The 20684-nt window shown below is 40.9% G+C and overlaps 2 protein-coding genes across 3 annotated transcripts in view; one reads left to right on the forward strand and one right to left on the reverse strand.

Annotated features, from left to right (window-relative positions):
• ATP6V1C2 (ATPase H+ transporting V1 subunit C2) overlaps positions 1 to 10933 on the forward strand; it is a 112663-nt gene extending 101730 nt beyond the window's left edge. The window contains exons 12-13 of the mRNA XM_033939205.1: positions 5311 to 5440; positions 10503 to 10933. Coding sequence (XP_033795096.1) covers positions 5311 to 5440; positions 10503 to 10598 — 226 coding nt within the window. The 3' untranslated portion in view covers positions 10599 to 10933. The remainder of the gene's footprint in view (positions 1 to 5310; positions 5441 to 10502) is intronic.
• Positions 10934 to 14660: 3727 nt separating this feature from the next.
• The window catches only part of PDIA6 (protein disulfide isomerase family A member 6), a 102576-nt gene continuing 96552 nt past the window's right edge, over positions 14661 to 20684 (reverse strand). For both annotated transcript variants that reach the window (XM_033939204.1, XM_033939203.1), the window contains exon 13: positions 14661 to 15153. In XM_033939204.1, the coding sequence (XP_033795095.1) occupies positions 15085 to 15153 (69 nt within the window). In that variant the 3' untranslated portion in view covers positions 14661 to 15084. The remainder of the gene's footprint in view (positions 15154 to 20684) is intronic.

Here is a 20684-nt window from a genome sequence, read left to right on the forward strand (position 1 = left end):
TGCAGGAACAGCTAAAAGTGCTGTTTCAGCAGGAGTTAGCATCCTTACCGCAGTTTCAGACAGTGCCTTCTTTCGATGCAACAGGCCTCAGCCCAGTCTAATATAAAAGCAAGAGAGTCTGCTTTAGCACCTCCATTGGCTCAACATTGATCAACATGACAGTGACCTTCTTCTCAGCGTAATTCATAACATGCATCCTCATCCAGGCATATCTCCTGTGCTTCCTCTTGACACTGTCTCACTCAAGGCACTCTCGATGCACTACTCCTCCACATTCTTGACATTCTTCACGACATCCTTCTCAATGCTCGAAGTTCCAGTCTACCAGAAGACATCATGTTGAAGACTCATTGAAGACTGACTCAGATCTGTCCATCCACTCATCTGAGGTTGATGTTTCAGCTGAGTCTTTTATGTAATTCAAGTTTCAAGTTTTCAAGTTCAAGTTTTTTATTTATTCTTGATTAATCGCTTTCTCTAATTCAAAGCGATGTACAAATCAAATTTAGTTAAAAGAGAACAAACAAACAAACAAAACAAACTTTTGGGAATCACAATGCTTACAAAGGTTAAAACTTATTATACTACATTGGGTAAAAATAGGGTTATGAAATACATTCGTTATATAAAAGATTAAACATAGGAAAACACATTAGGAGAAACAATAAATAAAAAATCAGGAATTAAAAGCATCATTAAAAAGAAATGTTTTTAATAGTGATTTAAATTTTACCAAATCTTGATCGATCCGTATAAAAATTGGAAGAGCATTCCAGGTTTGAGGGGCTGTTACGGAAAATATAAATTGCCGTCTAGTATTAATCAATTTCAATGAAGGTACTGTTAATAGATTTTGATCAATAGATCTTAATGTTCTAATTGGATGGTAAGGTATTAAAAGTTTATGAATAAAAGCAGGTGTCTTATATAGCAGTGTTTTAAATGTAAGTAAACAGATTTTATAAGTTATTCTATGGATGACAGGGAGCCAATGTGCCTTTTCAAGTAGGGGAGTAACATGATCAAATTTTTTAGATTTTGTAATAAGTTTTATAGAGACATTCTGTATAATTTGTAAACGTTTGATTTCATTTAATGCAATACCTCTAAAAAGAGAATTACAATAATCTATTTTTGATATGACTAATGAGTGGATAAGAATGTTTAAAGATTGTGCATTCAGAAATTTTGAGATGGATCTAATTTGTCGTAATCTATAGAATGAAGTTTTAACAATATGACTTATATGGTCATGAAAATTTAATTTAGAATCAACAATTACTCCTAATATTTTCGTTTTATTAACTATCTGTAAAGGAATATTTCTTATAGTAATAGGGGTGATAAGTGTGGGATTTTCCTTCCATGGAAAGATCATCAAATTTGTTTTTTTTATATTAAGGGCCAGTTTATTAGTGTTTAGCCAATGTTGAATTTGATCGAGTTTCTTACTGATCTCATGTATTTCTGATATATTATCAGTATCTACAGGGTGTAAAAGCTGAATATCATCTGCGTATCCGAAAACTTGAAAACCTATAGATTGACACAGTGTAAGGAGTGGTGCTAGAAAGATATTAAATAGTAATGGAGAAAGAATAGACCCTTGGGGAACACCGAAAGTGGTTGAAGTAGGATTAGATATAGATTCCTTAAAGAAAACAGAAGAAGAACGATCTGTAAAGTAAGATTTAAACCAAGAAAGAATTTGATCCGTGATCCCAATAGATTGAAGTCGATTTATGAGAAGTATATGATCAATTGTATCAAAGGCTGCGGAAAGATCTAGTGAAATTAATAAAGTAGTTTTGTGATGGTCAAGAAAATAATTCCATCAAATCCTTCACCTCTTCTCCCTAGAATGTCCCCACCTGAAAGTCTCATTTACAGCTTTCATCAGACAGATGGGCTTTGCTCTTCCGAGCTATATGGAATCTGAGCAGGAGGCTTTTTGACCATGATAACTTGTCCAAGGACTGTGTGAATCTTTCTCTACAAAATTTAATGAAAGACGGTCTTTTTAAAAATTGTGAGACTCCACTCAATCCCTGTAGCTCTTCACAAATTAGATACACTATACAGGCTCTATCTTAAGCCTCTAATTCTGCAACTACCAAAATTCCAGCAAAATCTTCCTTCTGAACAACAGAAGGCTTTCCAACAACTGACTAAGAACTTGTTAGAAACAGGGAAATATGGCCAGGACTGCCTTCGACATCTCATATAGAACATCAGCAGTTGCTACTACTATGCAGACAGGCTTGGCTCCGTATCTCTTGCCCTAGGATCCCAACATGCAGGAATGTCTCTCAGATATCATTGGAGCCCTCATAGACACAACTCAAACTCGTGCTTTTTTACCTCACTCGACAACCTGCTACACTTATGTCAAACAATCTCCTCCTAAATACATCTTAAGGCATGGCGGATGCCTTCTGGGTCACATGGTGTCCACCATCTACATAGCTCCATTTGCACGCCTCCATCTCAGAATGCCAGTGGACTCTCTCCTCCCAATGGCTTCAGGTTACAGACCTCTTTCTGCACACATTTGAATAACCCCATAACTTCGACAGTCACTTCAATGGTGACTCACTCCATCCAACCTTTGAAGAAGCCTACTCTTCCAGCCTCCAACATACCAGAAAATCCTCACAACAGTTGTGTCACTTCTTGGCTGGGAAGCTCACCTTGATGGCCTCGGCATTCAGGGAGTCTGGTCTCCTTACGAGAACTCTAAAAATCAATGTTTTGAAGCTATGGGCAATCTGCAGTGCGCTTTCCACCTTTCAGGATCGCTTACAGAACCATGTAGTCTTCACCCACATGTGGCAATGTACTATGTAAACAAGCAAAGAGGCACGGGATCTCTTTCTCAGGAGACCATACAAATTTCGACCTGGCATATGCTCCACAACATCTTCCTCAAGGAAGTTTAGCTGAAAAGCAGAACTTCTTGGTGGTCAAATTGAGCAGACTCCTCCAGCCTCACAAGTGGTCATGATACACAATCATACACCAGATTTTTGCATTGTTGGGGACTACCAATGTGGTTCTCTTTGCTTCCCCCACCAACCACAAGCTGCCACTTTACTGCTCCAAATATTTTACTCTCAACATTCTCAAATCAGATACCTTTCTCCTCAACTGGCAAGATCTCTTCCTCTATGCCAGGGGTGTCAAAGTTAGTCCTCGAGGGCCGCAATCCAGTTGGGTTTTCAGGATTTCCCCAATGCAGATCTATTTGCATGCACTGCTTTCATTGTATGCTAATAGATCTCATGCATTTTCATTGGGAAAATCCTGAAAACCCAACTGGATTGCAGCCCTTGAGGACTGACTTTGACACCTGTGCTCTATGTGAAAACTCTACTCAGACTTCACTAAGAGAACACCTCCATGATTCTCATTGCACCACATTGGCCACATCAAACCTGGTTTCCTTTCCTCCTGCAACTCATTTTGCGGGAACCTATCACTCTTCAATTATTTCCAACTCTACTTCTTCAGAATGAAGGCTCTCTCCTTCACCCCAATCTATGCTCATTGTCACTCACAGCCTGGTATCTATCTTCCCAGATGTAGATGCCTATCCACTTTTGGCTCTAGTCTTGAACATTATTAGAAGTTGGTGTTGAATCTCCCTAAAATAGAATTGTTTTTGATGGGAAAAGCTGAAGACCCAGAATGGCTGGAAAAAAAAATTGAGGTGGATATTATTCAGGTTAGGAAAGAGATAAAAATTTTGGGTGTCTGGTTGGACTCAGCATTGTCAATGAGAACAAGTATTGGCTACTGTTATATCGCCATTCTTCCAAAAGCATCTTTTAAGTAGATTAACACCAATGTTAGCTTATGATTTTAGAACTGTAGTGCAATGTATGGTGTTTCAGAGGTTTGACTACTGCAATGCTATGTATCTAGGATGATAGCCTCTGGTTGTAGAGCTTAGACTTAGACTAACTGTGGTTGTATTTGCAATATATCAAATAACTTGAAACTTTGCAGGTAGTCCAAAACGCTGCAATGTGATTATTTTGTGGTACTGATAGATTTGAGCAAGTCTCCTACCTCCTAAAACAATTGCATTGGCTACATGTTAAAAGTAGCATTGAAAGTGTTGGTGCTGACTTTTTGAGTGGTTCATCATAGAATACCTTAGTATTTATCTTGTCATGAAATGGTATTGTCCACAATATGCATTGAGATCTGAAATTGCGATGTGTTTATCGATAGATAGATTGCACCAGACCAAATATGCAGATACTAGAGCTATTTCTGTAGCTGCAGTAAAATTATAGAAATCCTTAGCTGGACAGTTAAGGATGGTAAACAGTATACAGCAATTAAAAAACAAAAAAAACCCAACAACTTTTGAAAGTTTCCTTATTTATAGAAGCTTTTCTGTAAATCACGGGTGTCCAACCTTTTGGTTTCCCTGGGCCATACTGGCTGAAAAAAGTTTCTGGGGCCATGCAAACGCTGCAGCAAGACAGAGGAGGAAGCAGACAAGACGGTAAACACCCGGGGCAGCAGAAGAAAACACTGTATTGCCCTCGACCGGGGCCGCACAAAATACTTCACGGGGCTGCATGTGGCCCTCAGGCCGCAAGTTGGACACCCCTGCTGTAAATGGATGAAGACATTGATTACTATGAGATGCTGGATACAGAATGTGTAATTTTGTTTTTACTATTTGATGCACATGTCAATTTTATGATCTATGTATATATTTTCAGATCCCGCTTAGGTTTAAGGATAAGTGTTTTAAAATAAATAATTTTAAGCATCCAGAAAACCTTCTACTGGATATCCGCTATCAGTTTAAATGGTGTATTTCCAGTGTCTATCTTTGTGTGAATCTCACCTACATATAGGCACTTTTGGTTGCTGAATGCCACTTCTGGTGTTGGCCACGCCTACAGTGCCTAAGTAGATGCCAGTAGCTGCTTCCATCTCGATGTTTTTTGCAGTTTCTAATGGTGTTCTTCAATTAACTTAGGTGCTAGTAGACTTTCCCCAAGTACCCACAGGCTCTCATACTGCAGGGATGGCAAGCCTAATGGCGTTACCTTAGCGTAGCTGGCAGCGGTCCCCAAACCCCTCAGCTAAAAGCCTCCTGGCTGGAACACTTGTAACATGGGCAGCTGGTGAGCACACAGGTTATTTAGGTTTTTCTGAAATGTGTCTTCAGAATGTATTAAAAATCGTGCTTTAGTGAGAAGTCATGCTGTTTAATTAACAAGGCCCAATAAAAATTGTTCACTGGTACTATGAGCTAATACAAACTTACTTTTAAATATGTTAAAGGTATGGACTTCCTGTGAATTTCCAGACAGTGCTCTTGCAGCCCAATAAAAAGTCGACTAAACGTTTAAGAGATGTTCTGAATGCCATTTTTAAACATTTGGATGAAGCAGCAGCAGCAAATATAATGGATGTAAGTATTCACATGTGTAGTCTGCACATAATAGTTAAGTTATTAGGCAGGGCACATATAAACAAAGTGGAAACAATATGAGGACAGTTTTCAAAGGAATGTGCTCTGGAAACTAGGGTCTTACCCGGTTAAGTTCCCCAAGCTGAAAAATAAAAAAATATTTACCAATGGCAGATGTTCATGAGTACAGCAGGCATGTATTCTCACATGTGAGTGACGTGATCCATGGAACATGGTATGGACACTGCCAAGTGCAGTCACTTTAAAGCTTTAGGCAGTGTCCATACTGCACATGTACCAGTGCCTTCCTGCCCAACGTTGGCTCATTCAGTAACAAAGCTAAGAAGCCAACTAGGGGAACATAAGAACAGCCATACTGGGTCAGACTAATGATCCATGTAGCCAAGTCTCCTGTTTCCATTAGTGGCCAATCCAGGTCACAGTACCTGCCAGAAACCCAAATAATAGCAACATTACTTAACATAAGAATTGCCATACTGGGACGGACTGAAGGTCCATCAAGCCCAGCATCCTGTTTCCAAAGTCACCAACCCAAGTAACTTAGCTAGATCCCAAGTAGTACAACAGATTTTATGCTGCTTATCCTAGGAATAAGCAGTGGATTTCTATACTACCAATCAAGGGCAAGCAGTGGCTTCCCCCATGTTTGTCCCAATAGCAGACTATAGATTTTTCCTCTAGGAACTTGTCCAAACATTTCTTAAACCCTGCTATGCTATCTGCTATTATCATCTTCTCTAGCAGTGAGTTGTAGAGCTTTAATTTTTTACTCAAAAGAATAGTTATTTCCTCCTATTTGTTTTAAATGTATTTCCATGTAATTTCATTGTGTCCCCTAAACTTTATAATTCTGGATGGAGCAAAAACTAATTTCACTTGTACCTGTTCTATACTACTCAGGATTTTATAGACAATCAATCATATCTCTTCTCCAAGCTGAAGAGCCCCAACCTCTTTAGTCTTTTCTTATACGAGAGGCATTCCATCCCCTTTATCATCTTGGTCGCATTGTAGCGCGATATGGAGGCATTATAATATTCTTACTCTTATTTACCATACCTTTTCTAATAATTCCTAGCATTTTGTTTGCTTTTTAGGCTGCTGCTGCACATTGGGCAGAAGGTTTCAGCGTATTGTGTACAATGACACCTAAATCTTTTTCTTTGGCGCTGACTCCATAAGGTGGATCTTAGCACCTGTTAGCTATGATTTGGATTATTCTTCACAATGTGTGCAAAACTTTGCATTTATACAGTTTAATTTTCATCTATTTGGATGCCCGGTCTTCCAATTTCTTAAGATCTTCCTGAGATTTTTCACAGTCCTCATTTTTGGTTTTATTCCCATAGACAGTTTTTTGGTGCTAAAATGCTGCCACTGCGGCTATCTTGCATTTCCCAATTTAATTTTCATAGCTTCTTTCTGTCTCAAAAACCCCTTGATTTTAATTGATTGGGATGGACTCCTCAGGGGATTTGACCCCTATATCATGCAAAAAGTATGATGGAGACCTGAGAAGTGTCCATGTACTGTATGGCACACAAGGAGGATGGGAGCCATGGGCTTAGCCCCTTCTGGTCAAATCATGAGGTGTAGAAACCACAGGAACTCCTAGAGCCCATTAACTGTGACTTTGCATCTTCAGTGAAGCACAACTACATGAAGCATCGGATCCTGAGAGGAGGCAAAGTCAGACAGGCAGAGGTCCCTGGAGGATCCAGGTCAGGTCTTTGACCCCACTTTTGTGACCCTGGTGTATTTAGCCTACCAAAAATATAAGCGAGCATCTACAGGATGTCAGCAGGGGGGCACTCAGAGTTGCCTCCTCAGGGCGAAGCCCCTTCATAGTCGGTGGAGCTGCAGGAAACAGAGATCCAGTCAGAAAAGGGCTGTGCCGATTTTGGGGTCCAACACTATGTCTTTACCTTCCAGGAAGACATCCTCAGCGGATTCTGGTTTTTAGTTTGGGGCATACAGCCAGGAATCAGTGGCTGCCCTAGACCAGGGAGAGGATCTGACAGTGCAAAGACTTGTCAAAATGTCAAATTTATCAGAACTTATTACAGTCTTGCTGTGGGAACTGGACTTAAGAGCCCCTGCAGACTTTGGCAGCTCAGCTTTCGCTGCTATGTATTGCCAAGACTCAATCCATGTGTTTCCCCTCACAACCTGAGATTACCAGGATGATAGCCAAGAATTAGGACTCTCCAGTGAACTTCAGTTTCACCATTTGTTTATACTACCTAAAGTGGATTTGTTGGTGGCACAGGTGACTAAACGTACCACTCCGCCTAGTGAAGGGGGTGTGATCCTGAAGGATATGTAGGATTGTAGAGTGGATCTGGTCCTCAAAAGACAGTTTAAGGTTCTAGCCTTAGGCCTTAAGGCTGCAGCAGTAGCTTCCTTTATAATACGATCCTGTCACAAAATGCTATGCCAGAATCCGAGGGTGGAGCAGGCAGTTTGCCCCCCTGTAGTACTAGCAGGGGTGGATTATGTGGCCGACACTTTCTATGATATGCTCAGATTTATGAGCAAAGTCTCAGCTTATACAATCAGTCTGCAGGAAGCTCTGGATCAGACAGTGGGTGGTAGATTAGGCATATAAAGCTACTTTGAGCAGACTTCCCTTTAAAAGGGACAAATGCTCTTTGGCAAAGGACTGATGACCTGATGACAAGTATAATGGACATTCCTAAATCCTTGCCAGACAAACTACAAAGTTTGGGCAGTTCCAATTGTGGTTCCTATCATGACTACAGAAGATCATGTTACAGCTCTATGGGATCCTTGTCATAAAGGTCCTATCAAAGATCCAGGCCAAGGTGTGGTAGCTCCAAGAGGCTCAGACATCTGGTTCTGCTCAGCGACCAATGCCAAGTTGTTCAAATGACACCAGATTATCCTCTGAGCTCCCCCACATAGGATGGAGACTCTTGGAGTTTTGGGAGTCCTGGGCACACATTTTTTCAGACCAGTGGGTCCTGGAAATAATTTGAGAGGACTACAAACTCAAATCCTTTTGCCCCCTCAGCGACCTCTTCCTGGATTCTCTGGCATGTAGACCGAAGAAAGCTGCCAAGGTCAGAGCGATGGAACAAAGCCATAGAGCTGGTTCTAGACGCAGTCTCAGATTGAGGGAGATACCCTATATATGTCAATATTCCCAAGAAAGATTCAGAAGACTTGAGGCCAATCTTAGATCTCAAAGCTGTCTTAGATTTAAAAGCAGTCAATGTGGTCCTGAAAGTTATCAGATTCCAGATGGAGACTCTGAGATCAGTCATTGCTTCTGACTGGACCTCAGTTTCCTGGGGATCCTTTTCTTGTAAAGGAGCCAGAAACTGCAGCGACAAACCCTCTTGCGTGCTAACCGGAATAGCCTTAGCTGGACTCGGGGACTGTTTGTACTTTACATAGACACCAAACATGAAAGCCACAATATCAGTGTCAAAAACTTGATCTAAGTCCCCAAAATATCTTTTTAGGGCTCCCTCAAGGGACTTCCGATGCAGTGAGCGACCACTGCATTTTCTCTGCTGGTGGAGCCAGATCACCAGTGGTGAGCTCTGGGAGGGATGTCTCACTTCGCAAACCTTCAGAGCCTCTGGAGAGTCCTAGGGTGCTAAGCCCAATGCCTCCGCACCCCCCCCCTCACATGCCACAGCATGCAGCGCACAGGTGCTCCTCAGGCTTCCATCCAGTGCAAAATTGACAGGATACTGTGGTTAAACCACTTGTGGAGTCCATCTGACTGTTTCTAGAACCAAACGAGGTATTTTGAGGCAAAGGGAGCCTTTTAAAATAAAATCGGGAAATCCAAGATGGCCGCAGCGGCAGCTTTTGGCACCAAAAATGGTCCAGAGAGAGCTACATAAACAGAGAAAATATTTCAAAAGCAGAATTTTAGGGGAGGGGGCCCTCAAGAAAGCCCCAGAAACTCTTAAAAATCCCTAAACCAACTCTACCCCAATGCCTCTCATAGATAGTAATAGGCTGTACTCACTCTGCTGTGCCTGCGTTAGCTCTCACTAAGCTGGTGAAGGATCTCCAAGGGCTTGTCTCTTGTGGCTGCCTGAAACACTACCCCACCGGGTTGGAGGGATGACAACACATAGCCAGCACCCACAATGTCTCTCAACCCATGCAGAGCCCAAATACAGCCTGCACACACATGCTTCAGTTAAAACCCTTTCAGCAGACTCCCAGGGGCCAAACCCTGAGCCAATCCAAGTGTTAGATAGGCTGGCCAAACAGGTGCTCTGCAGCAAGGGTGGCTTGCCCAGCTAGGGACCTCACAAAACTGAGTCTGCAGCTTTTCCCCAGTAGTGCTCTCAGGATTACTGGGAACCATTCTAGAGCACCCAACACCTCTAAGAAAAAAAAAAACATTAGCTAATACTCAAAAATAAGAAATTTAGCAGAGCAGATGAAAAGACTTTCTCAACTCACTTGCAGAAGGAAAAAACTGAGCATGGGCAGTGCTCGGTGATGCAGGAAGGTGGAGTTGAAAATGTAGATACCTTCAACATACTTCACAGGTGAAGATGCACTACCCACAGTTTCAGTAAAAATTCTGCAGTTAATAGCTACATGGGTTGGAACATAATCTGGCAAACAAGACAGCTACCTGAAAGGGTCAAAATTCAACCTTTTTATGAAACAGCAGAAAGGTTTGTAGTAGAAAAGATAACATTCCATGCAGAATGGAACTTACCTTAGATTATCTCAGTGTAAATGAGGGCATAAAAAATACCCTTGACATTTAGTACGAATGGAACACAAAATCTGATAAGTGTGTATATGCACATATAGTAATCTCATGTCTTTCCTTCAGAAAGTAGGATAAAAAGGTTAATTACTTCTGGGCCTTTCCTTTTCCATCTATTTCAATGGAAAACATTCTTTTGTTGAGGGAGACACTAAAAGAGTATTGCTGTAAAGAGCAGAAATTTAGCATAGAAATAATCTAAGATTTTTTTTTTTAAATAATGAACTTAGTGCACAATATTAAGTATAAACTTCTTATCTCCTCCTGTAGGCTACTTTGGATATTCCTGGTTTACAACTTGGCAGCCAAGAATACTATCCTTATGTTTGCTTCAAGATTGAGCTTAGCCTTCTAGATTATAATTAAATATGTCTAATAGACTGTTGATTCTGTAATGTCATGCTTAAGATCATGCTTAGCTATTAAAACTAAAACTTGCTCCTAAGCCGATTACAGAAGATACTACTGCAGAACACAACTTGTACATTTTCTAAAAATCACATTTTCTAGACATGTCCAGCCTGGTGGAAGACTTCTTTGCTTCAGAAAGGCATAAGTATGAAAATAGTTATATTTAGGTTGTTTTTTATTATGCTAAAATATAGAATATATGTTTGTGTTTGAAAGGTATTGACACTTGTAGAACTCAAACAAGTAAAATAAAATTCATGTTTCAATGAATAAACTTATTTTATGCTGTATAATGTGTAATGTTTTTAATTATGTTTAAGTACTGTATATACATGAATATAAGTCGATCCGAATATAAGTCGAGACCCCCTTTCCCCCCCCCCAAATGAAGAAAAATGGTTGACTCAACTTTAAGTTGGGTGGCTTAATATTCAAGTGCTCTGCCCTTTAGGGCTCTGCACCCAGCCCCCTTTCCTCCCTCCCTTACCCGTCAGGCATTGCACCCAGCCCCCTTCCTTCCCTATCAAACACTGCACCCTGCCACCCTCCCTGCCTTATACTTCTACTGTCAATCCCCGGTGGAGGTGCAGCGGGCAGGCGTGAACTTTCCAAGTTCTTGCCCCACTGCTAACCAGCTGCTGCGAGATCGTTTTTTTGGCCGCTGAGCAGCACGAGCAGGAGCGTGATTTGGTGGTGCTGCTGAGTGGCTTCCTTATTGGTTCCCACAACAAGGAAGCCGCTCAACACCAAGCAGCAGTGCCAAATCGCGTGCCTTCTTGTGCTGCTCAGCAGCTAAAGAAACTCACGGCAGCCGGTTAGCAGTGGGACAGGAACTTGGATAGTTGGCTCCTGCCCATTGCACCTCCGCCGGGGATCGGCAGTAGAGGTATGCGGCTAGGGCAGGGAGGGGGGGTAGGTTGCAGAGCCTGGCTGTGGCCTGCAATAATTTTGGAAGGGGGTGTATTGTTGGCTCAAATATAAACTGGAACACTTTGGCAGCCATTCTTAAGAAGCTCCAGAGAGTAGACACAGCAACCAGGAAGACTTCAGAAGAGGTAAAGGCTTTGGGGATGAAGTTAGATAACTTTACAAAAGTTTTCGATCCACAAATACTGAAACTAAAAATTCTTTAACCAAAATACAAAATGAAGTACAATCCCTACAAACCTATAGAACTGTTGCAATAAAGGACAGTGCTCTAAGATACACCGGAAGATAGAGAATTTAGAGAATTTCAACCGCCGGTTAAACATAAGGATTTTGAACTTTCCTAGATTCCCTGGGATTATATTCCATAGGACATGTTTAAAAAATACCTGGTGGAAACTTTGATGAATTATACTTCTGAATTTATGCCCCCACTGAATAAAATTTATTATCTTCCACTGTTTCCTAGAATGTCCCAAGAGGGCATGGAAGGAGAAAATCCACAGGTTACACAAATTGACTTGAAAAACATATCCGCAATCTTAGAAGAATCTATCTGAGTCAACAGAGAGGTCCACATTACTGATTTCCTTTGTTTTTTTAGCAGGACTTGGACTCATTTATGAAGTTGTATTTTAGGTCCTCAAAATCCTTGTTTTATGGTAAAAGAATATGGGCATACTTAGATGTGTTAAAGACCACACTGGAAAGAAGGAAGCAATTTCTATCTTTGAGACAGGAAACAATAGCTATGGGGACCTCTTTCTTATTAGCATTATAAAGTACGCACAGGTTAAATATATATTTTTTCTTCCTGATCAGTTAAAGTCCTTTCTGGAGTTGAAAAAGATGGCCTGAAGTCTGAAGTAAATGTAGTGCAATATAGAAATATCAAGTAAGGATGCGTTATAGCCTTTCTTTTCTTAAACATTTCTTTTTTGTCTGATTATGAAATGAGCCTCTTATATGTATTTCTGTGGCAAGAAGTTTATTTTCTTGAAAAACTTAAAGAATAAATAAAAATAAATAAATAAAAAAAATGCAGTCTGGAAAGTGGTAGGAGAAATGGTTCAGAGAACCACAAGAACAAAATCTCAGTCTACCTCATATATTAGTAAATAAGGACATTTCTAAATGTATTCATATTGTATACTGGTGGAGAGTAGTGCTACCCAATTTGCCTGACAGAGGGGCGGGACTGCGGCAGAGGGAATGTGCTGCGGATGCCGACGGTAGCCTGTCGTAATTAGCTGAAGGTGAGACCGGGAGGCCGGAGAGAAGCCAGAGGACACTAGAAAGAAGGGGAAAATATGCAGGTCTTGGGAGGGGGGCTGGTGTTAAAGTACATGGAGGGAGGGAAAGGGGGGGTCAAAAGAGATGCGCATATGCCAGACTGAGGGGGGGAGGGGGAGAAGAAATAATGGATCTAAGAACAGAGGAGAGGGAGAGAGAAAGAGAGATGGTGGACAATGGGATTTAGGAAGGGAAGGAACAGAAAGGCAGGAAGTTGGACACAAGGGATGGTGTAGAGGGGTGGGGGATAGAGATACTGGTTAGGAGGGTAGCTGGGAAGAGAAAGAGAGAGATGGTGGATCTGGGGATGGTGGGTTCCATCGCTGCAGTTGCGGGGATGGAGATGAAAAAAAAAGGATGCCAGACCTCCAGGGGAGGGAAGGGAAACAGAAGGGGAGGACAGAGATGGATGGTTAGCACGGAAAAATAAGAAAACGGCAAATGGGAAGGAGATCCTGGCAAGCGAGTTATCAGAAGACATTTGTCCCAGAGCCTGGGACCAACATGATTTGAATAATGACCAGATAACAAAAGGTAGAAAAAATAATTTTATTTTCTGTTTTGTGATTACAATATGTCAGATTTGAAATGTATATCCTGCTAGAGCTGGTGTTAAGATGGTGAACAAGGGGCTAGGATTTAATAGAGAGGGAAAAAATCTTTTTTATTTACACCACAGCGCCAGTGTGGGTAGGAGAGGGCAAAAGGGGTGGTGGGGTGGGTAAAGAGGCTATAAAATAAACCCACCAGGATGTTTGAAAAAACACCCAATTGGGCAGGAAAATCAAAATCGAATGGAAAAATCATTTCAATAGGCTGAAACAAATCAATTTTTTCCCCTAAATCGGTCAACACTAGTGGAGATGAATCTGCTTCTGGGTCTTACTGACATGATTTAAAAAAAACAAAAAACCCAAATAAAACAAAACCCCAAAAAACTTTACACACCATAATTACATTGCATTACATTGATGTCTTCTATCCCACCAATACCTTTCACAGTTTTGGCAGTTTACAAGAAATTAGCCTGGGCATTCCCAGGGAGATTACAAGGTTGATAGCTATAGTATGCGTCGGTATCTGGGAATGGTTGATACGATTTGGTTAGATCATTTGACAAATTTCTTGAATAGTGTAGTTTCAGTTTCATAGAGCTCTGCACGCTTCTGCCTGATTGTTGCTGCGTTTTTAGATTTCAGCAATTCTGAGCTCAAGATTTGCCTAGTTTTTTGAATTTCCAGTTTTCTTATTCATAAAGAAATTGTGATGTACAAAGGCTCCTGAGGAAGGCCATAGAGGCCAAAACACGTGCGTGTCGAGCAACCACACAATTCTGTGATTTGACAAATAAAATTGCACACCAACTGTTTTGGACCTCCACTGTGGTTTGTTGGTTCTGAATTTGTGTATGGAGGTTTTTTCTCCTGGTTTCTACTTTGACATTGTACCTCAGAGACAAACATAAGATGACTGCAAGATAGAAAAATAAATACATCTGTCTTAGCTGAAGGTGCTCTATGGGATAGAGAGTTTAAGAATTCAAATATGCTAGAGATCTTCCAGGCTCCTGTTTAACTTAAGAAAGTCCATACACCAGAACCTTCAAATTACATCACTCACTGTGGTTGACACTATCCTGCTGATCAGAAAAAAGTATTTGTTCCAACTGCCAAACTAATAATTTAAAATAATTTTTGGTAGTATGTTTGCTTAGGAAAATTACATATCTTGCTGTACTACAAATTAAACCTATTTGTCTTGGACTCGTGTGCTACCTGCTGGAAAGAAAAACAAAAGTGTGTCAAAAATATGTTTATTCTTGAACTGAAACAAAAATGGCCAATTTTACAGGAAAAATCCAAATCAGATCTCAAAAACTGGTTACAGTAACAGTCAAGAAAGCATTCAAAATACACATGGTAAAGAAATAAAAAGGCTGGAAACTTCACGTGGGACGATAAAAGACAGTAAGTTTTGTCGTCAAAGCCTATTTGTTATGCAGAAGAATCAAAATCACTGATGCAACAATTCATAGAATTTTCTATTGTTCTTGCGAGAGGCCCACAATTCCGTGGTGTAGTGATGAAATCCCACTTGCCAAGCAACTAGTTTTTCTTAAGAAGTCACTGACGAATCCATGTGATTGACAGGATGCCACATCATCCTGTTGCCCTCTCCCTCAAGAGAAAAACCAAAACCTTTAAGTTTTAAAACTATAACCTCACAGTTCATCTTTTTCAAGGTCATCAAGCTCCACATCACTCAGATCAATTTCATCTTCAGCTGGCATCTGTGAAACAGGAAAAACAATATATCAGCCACATATAAAAACAAACAAAAAAGTGCAAATGTATAAAACTAAACAGGCTCTAAGAAACAAGCATTTAATAGTTGATGCTTATCCTGTTGAAATAGACATTCATTTTCAATTTGGCCTTTTGCTCTAACTGCTAGAACTGGCCACATTTCACTAGGCAGTTGTGTCCCAAGTTAAGCCTGGTTTGTCTTATGTGAAACATCACACACAGGACCTACAGCTAATGTACCAAATATAATTTACTTATGTTCTGTATAGGTCTGAGGATAAAGCTATGCTTATGCGATTTTCTTGGTTGACATATGCACAACTACTTTTTTTTGTTGTTCCATAAACAATTAGAAATCAATCATTTATATATTATAGAAAGATGACTTAATTTTAAATGGCAAAATCTCTATAAAATTTGCTACATATATCGCATGATTCAAAATCAGTATTTATTTAAAAAATTACACACTGCCTAAACCTAAACATTGCCTTTCTGAGAGACTTGGTGAGAGGCAGTCTGCTCCCAAATCCAATTGTTCTTAAAGATCATCATCCTACATCTTTTATATCAAATATATCTGACAAAGCAAGCAAGACTCTCAGCAAAATACATCCTCCAAAATCCAGAATGAAAAAGGATCCTACCAAAACTATATATTTTAAAATGTTTCAGTCAGAAAAATTACATATAATTTCCATCTTCAGCCAACAGTGATAAAATTTCTTTCATTAGAGTTCACTTTTGTTAACACATGGAACACAACACAATTAAAATGCTTCTCTTAGGACAGCCAGCAAGTTTCTACATATTTTGTAAAAGCAAGCACACATTTTTATGTGCATAAATGAGTTTCTAAACACTGCTCAGCTTCTGTGCAAGTGAAAACATTAACTGTTTTAACACTGAATGTATTTTTTACCACCAAAGGGATATTCTGCAGCTTCAGTATCTTCCCTCTTGTCTCTCCCTACACCCTTCCTTGGGAACCCCGATCACACTAACAAAATTTTACTTTTTTTGTTCCTGAGTAATAGTGTTCTCTAATTGCCTATAGCAAAAACAAAAAACAAACTGCAGACTCCTATGTAACAGATGCAGGCAATGTTTATTATACCAAATATTTTATGCAGTTGAAAATACCACCTTATGACAAACCGAGAGACCTGACACGGTCCGTGTTTCGGAAAACACTCCTTCCTCAGAGGTCCATGGTTGCTAAGGTACAAAGTAAACCGCAATAAAAGGTATAAAACAGCCATCTGTATGGTATCCTTCTCCACTTAGAGTGTGTGACGCAAAACTCTAAGTGGAGAAGGATGCCTTTTATTGCGGTTTACTTTATACCTTAGCAACCATGGACCTCTGAGGAAGGAGTGTTTTCTGAAATACGGACCGTGTCAGGTCCCTCGGTTTGTTATAAGGTGGTATTTTCAACTGCATAAAATATTTGGTATAATAAACATTGCCTGCATCTGGTACATAGGAGTCTGCAGTTTGTTTTTGCTATGGCTGATGATACTGCAGTTTCCGTTGGATTCCTTTGTGTTGTCCTCTCTAATTGCCTTTGCCTATGCCACCAAAGTATAGAAAATAGCTATCATTCCCCTCAAACTTTACTTTTGTGACCAGGACGTTGATATTGTGAAATTTACCTTTTTTGCAGAACATTCCAGACTTGATTCCATTCTGAATAAATTTAGGGGCTCTTTTACTAAGGCTGCAAACATCCGACAGATGCATTTTGCTACATATGTGGCCAATTTATCAAGACAAGGGAAAAAGTACTCCATAGAAGCATCTGCTAATATATGCGATGCTTACAAGGCATAGCTTGGCTTACCTGCTGGGGATTAAGATAAGCCTTGGGCATCTCACTTCACATGTGAATACTGCCAAAAAACTCTGAAGGTAAAACAATTTTGTTTCTCACTAGGATGGCGGAATTTCTGCTATAAATTTTCTTAGTGTTTAATTTTAAAAAATATTAAAATTTTAGCATTTTCAATGTTATTTGAAAATATATCATATGAAATATGTTGCGAGAATCTCGTGCACAGTCATGGGTGAAATAAATTTATTGTTTTCGTTACCACAATTTTATTTTGTTCTAATCTAGATGATGTTACAGAGGGGAAAAGAGAGCCATGAAGTTTGCTATCCCAAGAATCTGGCAGGAACCCACTGATCACTCAAGTAACTGCTACTTCTACATTGTCAGCCTTTCAAAACATCCAACTGTCAATCATGCATCTGCAATCACATATCTGGACATTCTTTCATCCATCGCTCTGGTGCAACATTGCCCTGAGCTCCCTATACCTACTCCCCCGGAGAGAGCTGTCTTCAGAAGAAAGTCAGAGTGTGGGAGATATTGTAGTTATAGTTTACAATATCAATGATGCAGCTGATGAGAGAAATCTATACAATTAAAAAAAAAAAAAGACCTCAATGACTTGGTCAGAGATCTTGGCTTTTAGCATCTAGGCTCAAGCAGTGGAACTAGATGGATGAAAGTGTGCAAGTCACAAATCAGAGAATGCTTTTTCTACCTTTTTCTCCTATCAAGATGGTCTCTCTCCTTCTGTATGGCTAGTTTAAGACAACTGGAATCGCCTGTAACCCGAAAGAGTTACGTCTTTCATTGTTAGCTCATCCAGGAGCATGAAAGCTGTGCTGCTCTATAAAGGGAACAAGTACCCATCTCTTCCACTTGCTCACTCAGTACACCTCAAAGATGATTACAGCAGCATCAAGGCCTTACTAGGTGCCTTGAAGTATGAAGAGTATGTGAGGTCATCTGCGACTTCAAAATGGTGGCATTCTAATGAGTTTCCAAGGTGGTTTTACTAAGTTTCCCTACTATCTTTGCCTTTGCAACAGCAGGGACAGAAAGGCACACTACTAAAGGTGGGACTGGTCACAGCAGACCAAATTCTCTGTGAGGAGAAACATCAAATGGGAACCACTGGTGGACCCCCCGGAAGGTGCTGATGCCACCACTGTACATCAAATTGGGCCTAATGAAACAATTTTGTCAGAGCTCTAGATAAAGAGTTATCAGCCTTCAAGACACCTTCTCTAATCTGAGGCAAATGTCAAAGTTGGTACCTTTGTCAGATCACAGATGAAGAAGATCCTGGAGTGCAAGGAATTTCCCAAGAAGCTAACTAGGAAGGAGAAAGTGGCTTAGAACAGCTTTGTCGCAGTGGTTCGGTGCTTCCTGGACAATCACAAGGCTAAAACTATATGAAGTTGGTTGAGAATTTGGTGAATTACAGTAAAATGGGCTATAAGATGCCTCAAAGTCCAAGTCCTTTATACTCATCTTGAGACATTCAAGGAGAATATGGGAGCATACTCAGGAGTGTATACTAGACTTCAAATGCAGCTACCAAGGACAATATAATGAGAACATGATGGGAGACTACATTTGTGAAAGTTACTTACAATATAATTGGAAATCACAAAAAAACTACTCACTTCTACATCTTCTGTGGTCATTGTTGTATAACTTCAATATAAATATGTTACTTGTGATTCATATGTTGCTTTTTATAACTTTATAAGAATGAAAAAGTAAATTGCAAAATTTGATTATCCTGGTCACAAATATCAAAGTTTTAAGGAAACAAGACATTTTCTATACTTTTAGGCATGAGTAAGGTGACCATACGTCCTGTTTTCAACAGGACCGTCCTGTTGTCCCGAGCCACTGCTTTGGGACGCCAAAATGTCCCGTTTTCAGGACAGCGTCCCGAAGCTGTGCGCAGGGCAAGGGGACGGTCAATCCAGCGCCAAACCCCTGCAGTGTTCTCTGTGCCTGTTTGCCGCCGTGTTCTCCGTGCCCTAATCCTGCTGCTGCCGCTGATGTTTCTTCCTGGGCTGACTCCAGCATTCAAATTGAACCCATACTCTGGGACTCTAGCATTCAAATTGAACCCATACTCTGGGACTCTAGCATTCAAATTGAACCCATACTCTGGGACTCTAACATGTGTGTGCTGGCTTCCCTTCTCTTCCCTCCGAAAACGGAAGTTACATCCCAGGGGGGGGGGGGGGAGGAGAGGAGAAGAGAAGGGAAGCCGGCACACACATGTTCGAGCCTCGGAGCAGGAGTTCACTACGGGCAGCGACAGAGGGAATCTAAGGGAGACATGGAGGGAAGCTTACAATTTGCTTCGGGACTTCCTCGCTGCTGGGTCCGACTCCTGCCTACTTTCTGTTTCCGCGAAGCAAGGAAGAGCAGCAAGTTATAAGCTTCCCTCCGTCGCTGACCTATGGAAGATAGGTCAGCGATGGAGGGAATCTTGCGACTCTGCCGATGGGAAGGATGGAAAGAGAAATGATGCTGCTGCACCCAAGGGGGGAGGGGGGAATAGAAAAGCTGCTGCTGCTGCACCCGAGGGGGACTGAATATTAATGGTCATGTTAGGCATGAGCAATTAGGAAATTACACTTACTGCCCAGGAACAAAAATCGTGTTATGTAGTGTCATTAGGTAAATCTATCTTATTTGTGCCCTGCTCATCCACTGCTAATTCCAGACCAAGTTCTTTTCATCTTAGTGCACCATACATTTGGAATAGACAGTATGTCAAGCTCAGTCCCTGGCCCTATTGAAATCCAGGATATAAGCACAACTTTGAGGATGCTTTTAAATCTTACCCCCCCTTATTTGCCTGTAATCTCTTTGTTGTTTAATCATTCCCCCATTACATGGGAACTCCCTCTTATTTGTTCCATTTGTCTGTAAGCTTTATCAAGTAGGGATTGACTTAAGGGTCCTTACCCTAGTTTGTAAATAAAATTTTTTAAAAAAAATCCAACTGAATTTTAAGAAACATCCAACTTCCTGTTGCTCTGCAACCACCTTAGGAAATCCGAGACTCTTATTCCATGACAGATTCTTAAATTTTTATTTTTTTTAACCAATTTGATTACTGTATATACTCAAACCAGGATTTTTGGGCCCTAAAATTGGCCCAAAAATGGGGGTCCCAGTTTATATTCAAGCCAACAATACACCCCCTTCCAAAATTATTTACGGCCGCCAGGCTCTGCAACTTGCACCCCCCCTCCCTGCTCTAGCCTCATACCTCTACTGCCAATTCCCGGTGGAGGTGCAGTGGCTAGGAGCGAACTTTCCGAGTTCCTGCCCTACTGCTAACCGGCTGTTGCGAGTTTCTTCGGCCGCTGAGCGGTACAAGCAGGCATGCGATTTGGTACTGCTGCTTGGTGCTGAGCGGCTTCCTTACTGGCTCCTGCAAATTCTCAGCTGGACATCACTGAGTGGAATGAGCTTTGAGAAAGTCCGGAACAGGCTTCATCTAAAGAAGGTATGTAGAAGTGATAGCCTCCTTGATCCAGCATGCAACTGCCTCTGTTCCAAGGAGCCCTCCTGACTACCCAAGACCAGGAGGACTATGGACTGGTTGACATGAAACATGCAAAGCCACATTTGGCAGAAAAGAAGGAACTGGCCACAGCACGACCCGCTCCCTAGAGAACTCCA

Source organism: Geotrypetes seraphini, chromosome 3 (genome assembly GCF_902459505.1).
Source record: "Geotrypetes seraphini chromosome 3, aGeoSer1.1, whole genome shotgun sequence".
NCBI lineage: Eukaryota > Metazoa > Chordata > Amphibia > Gymnophiona > Dermophiidae > Geotrypetes > Geotrypetes seraphini.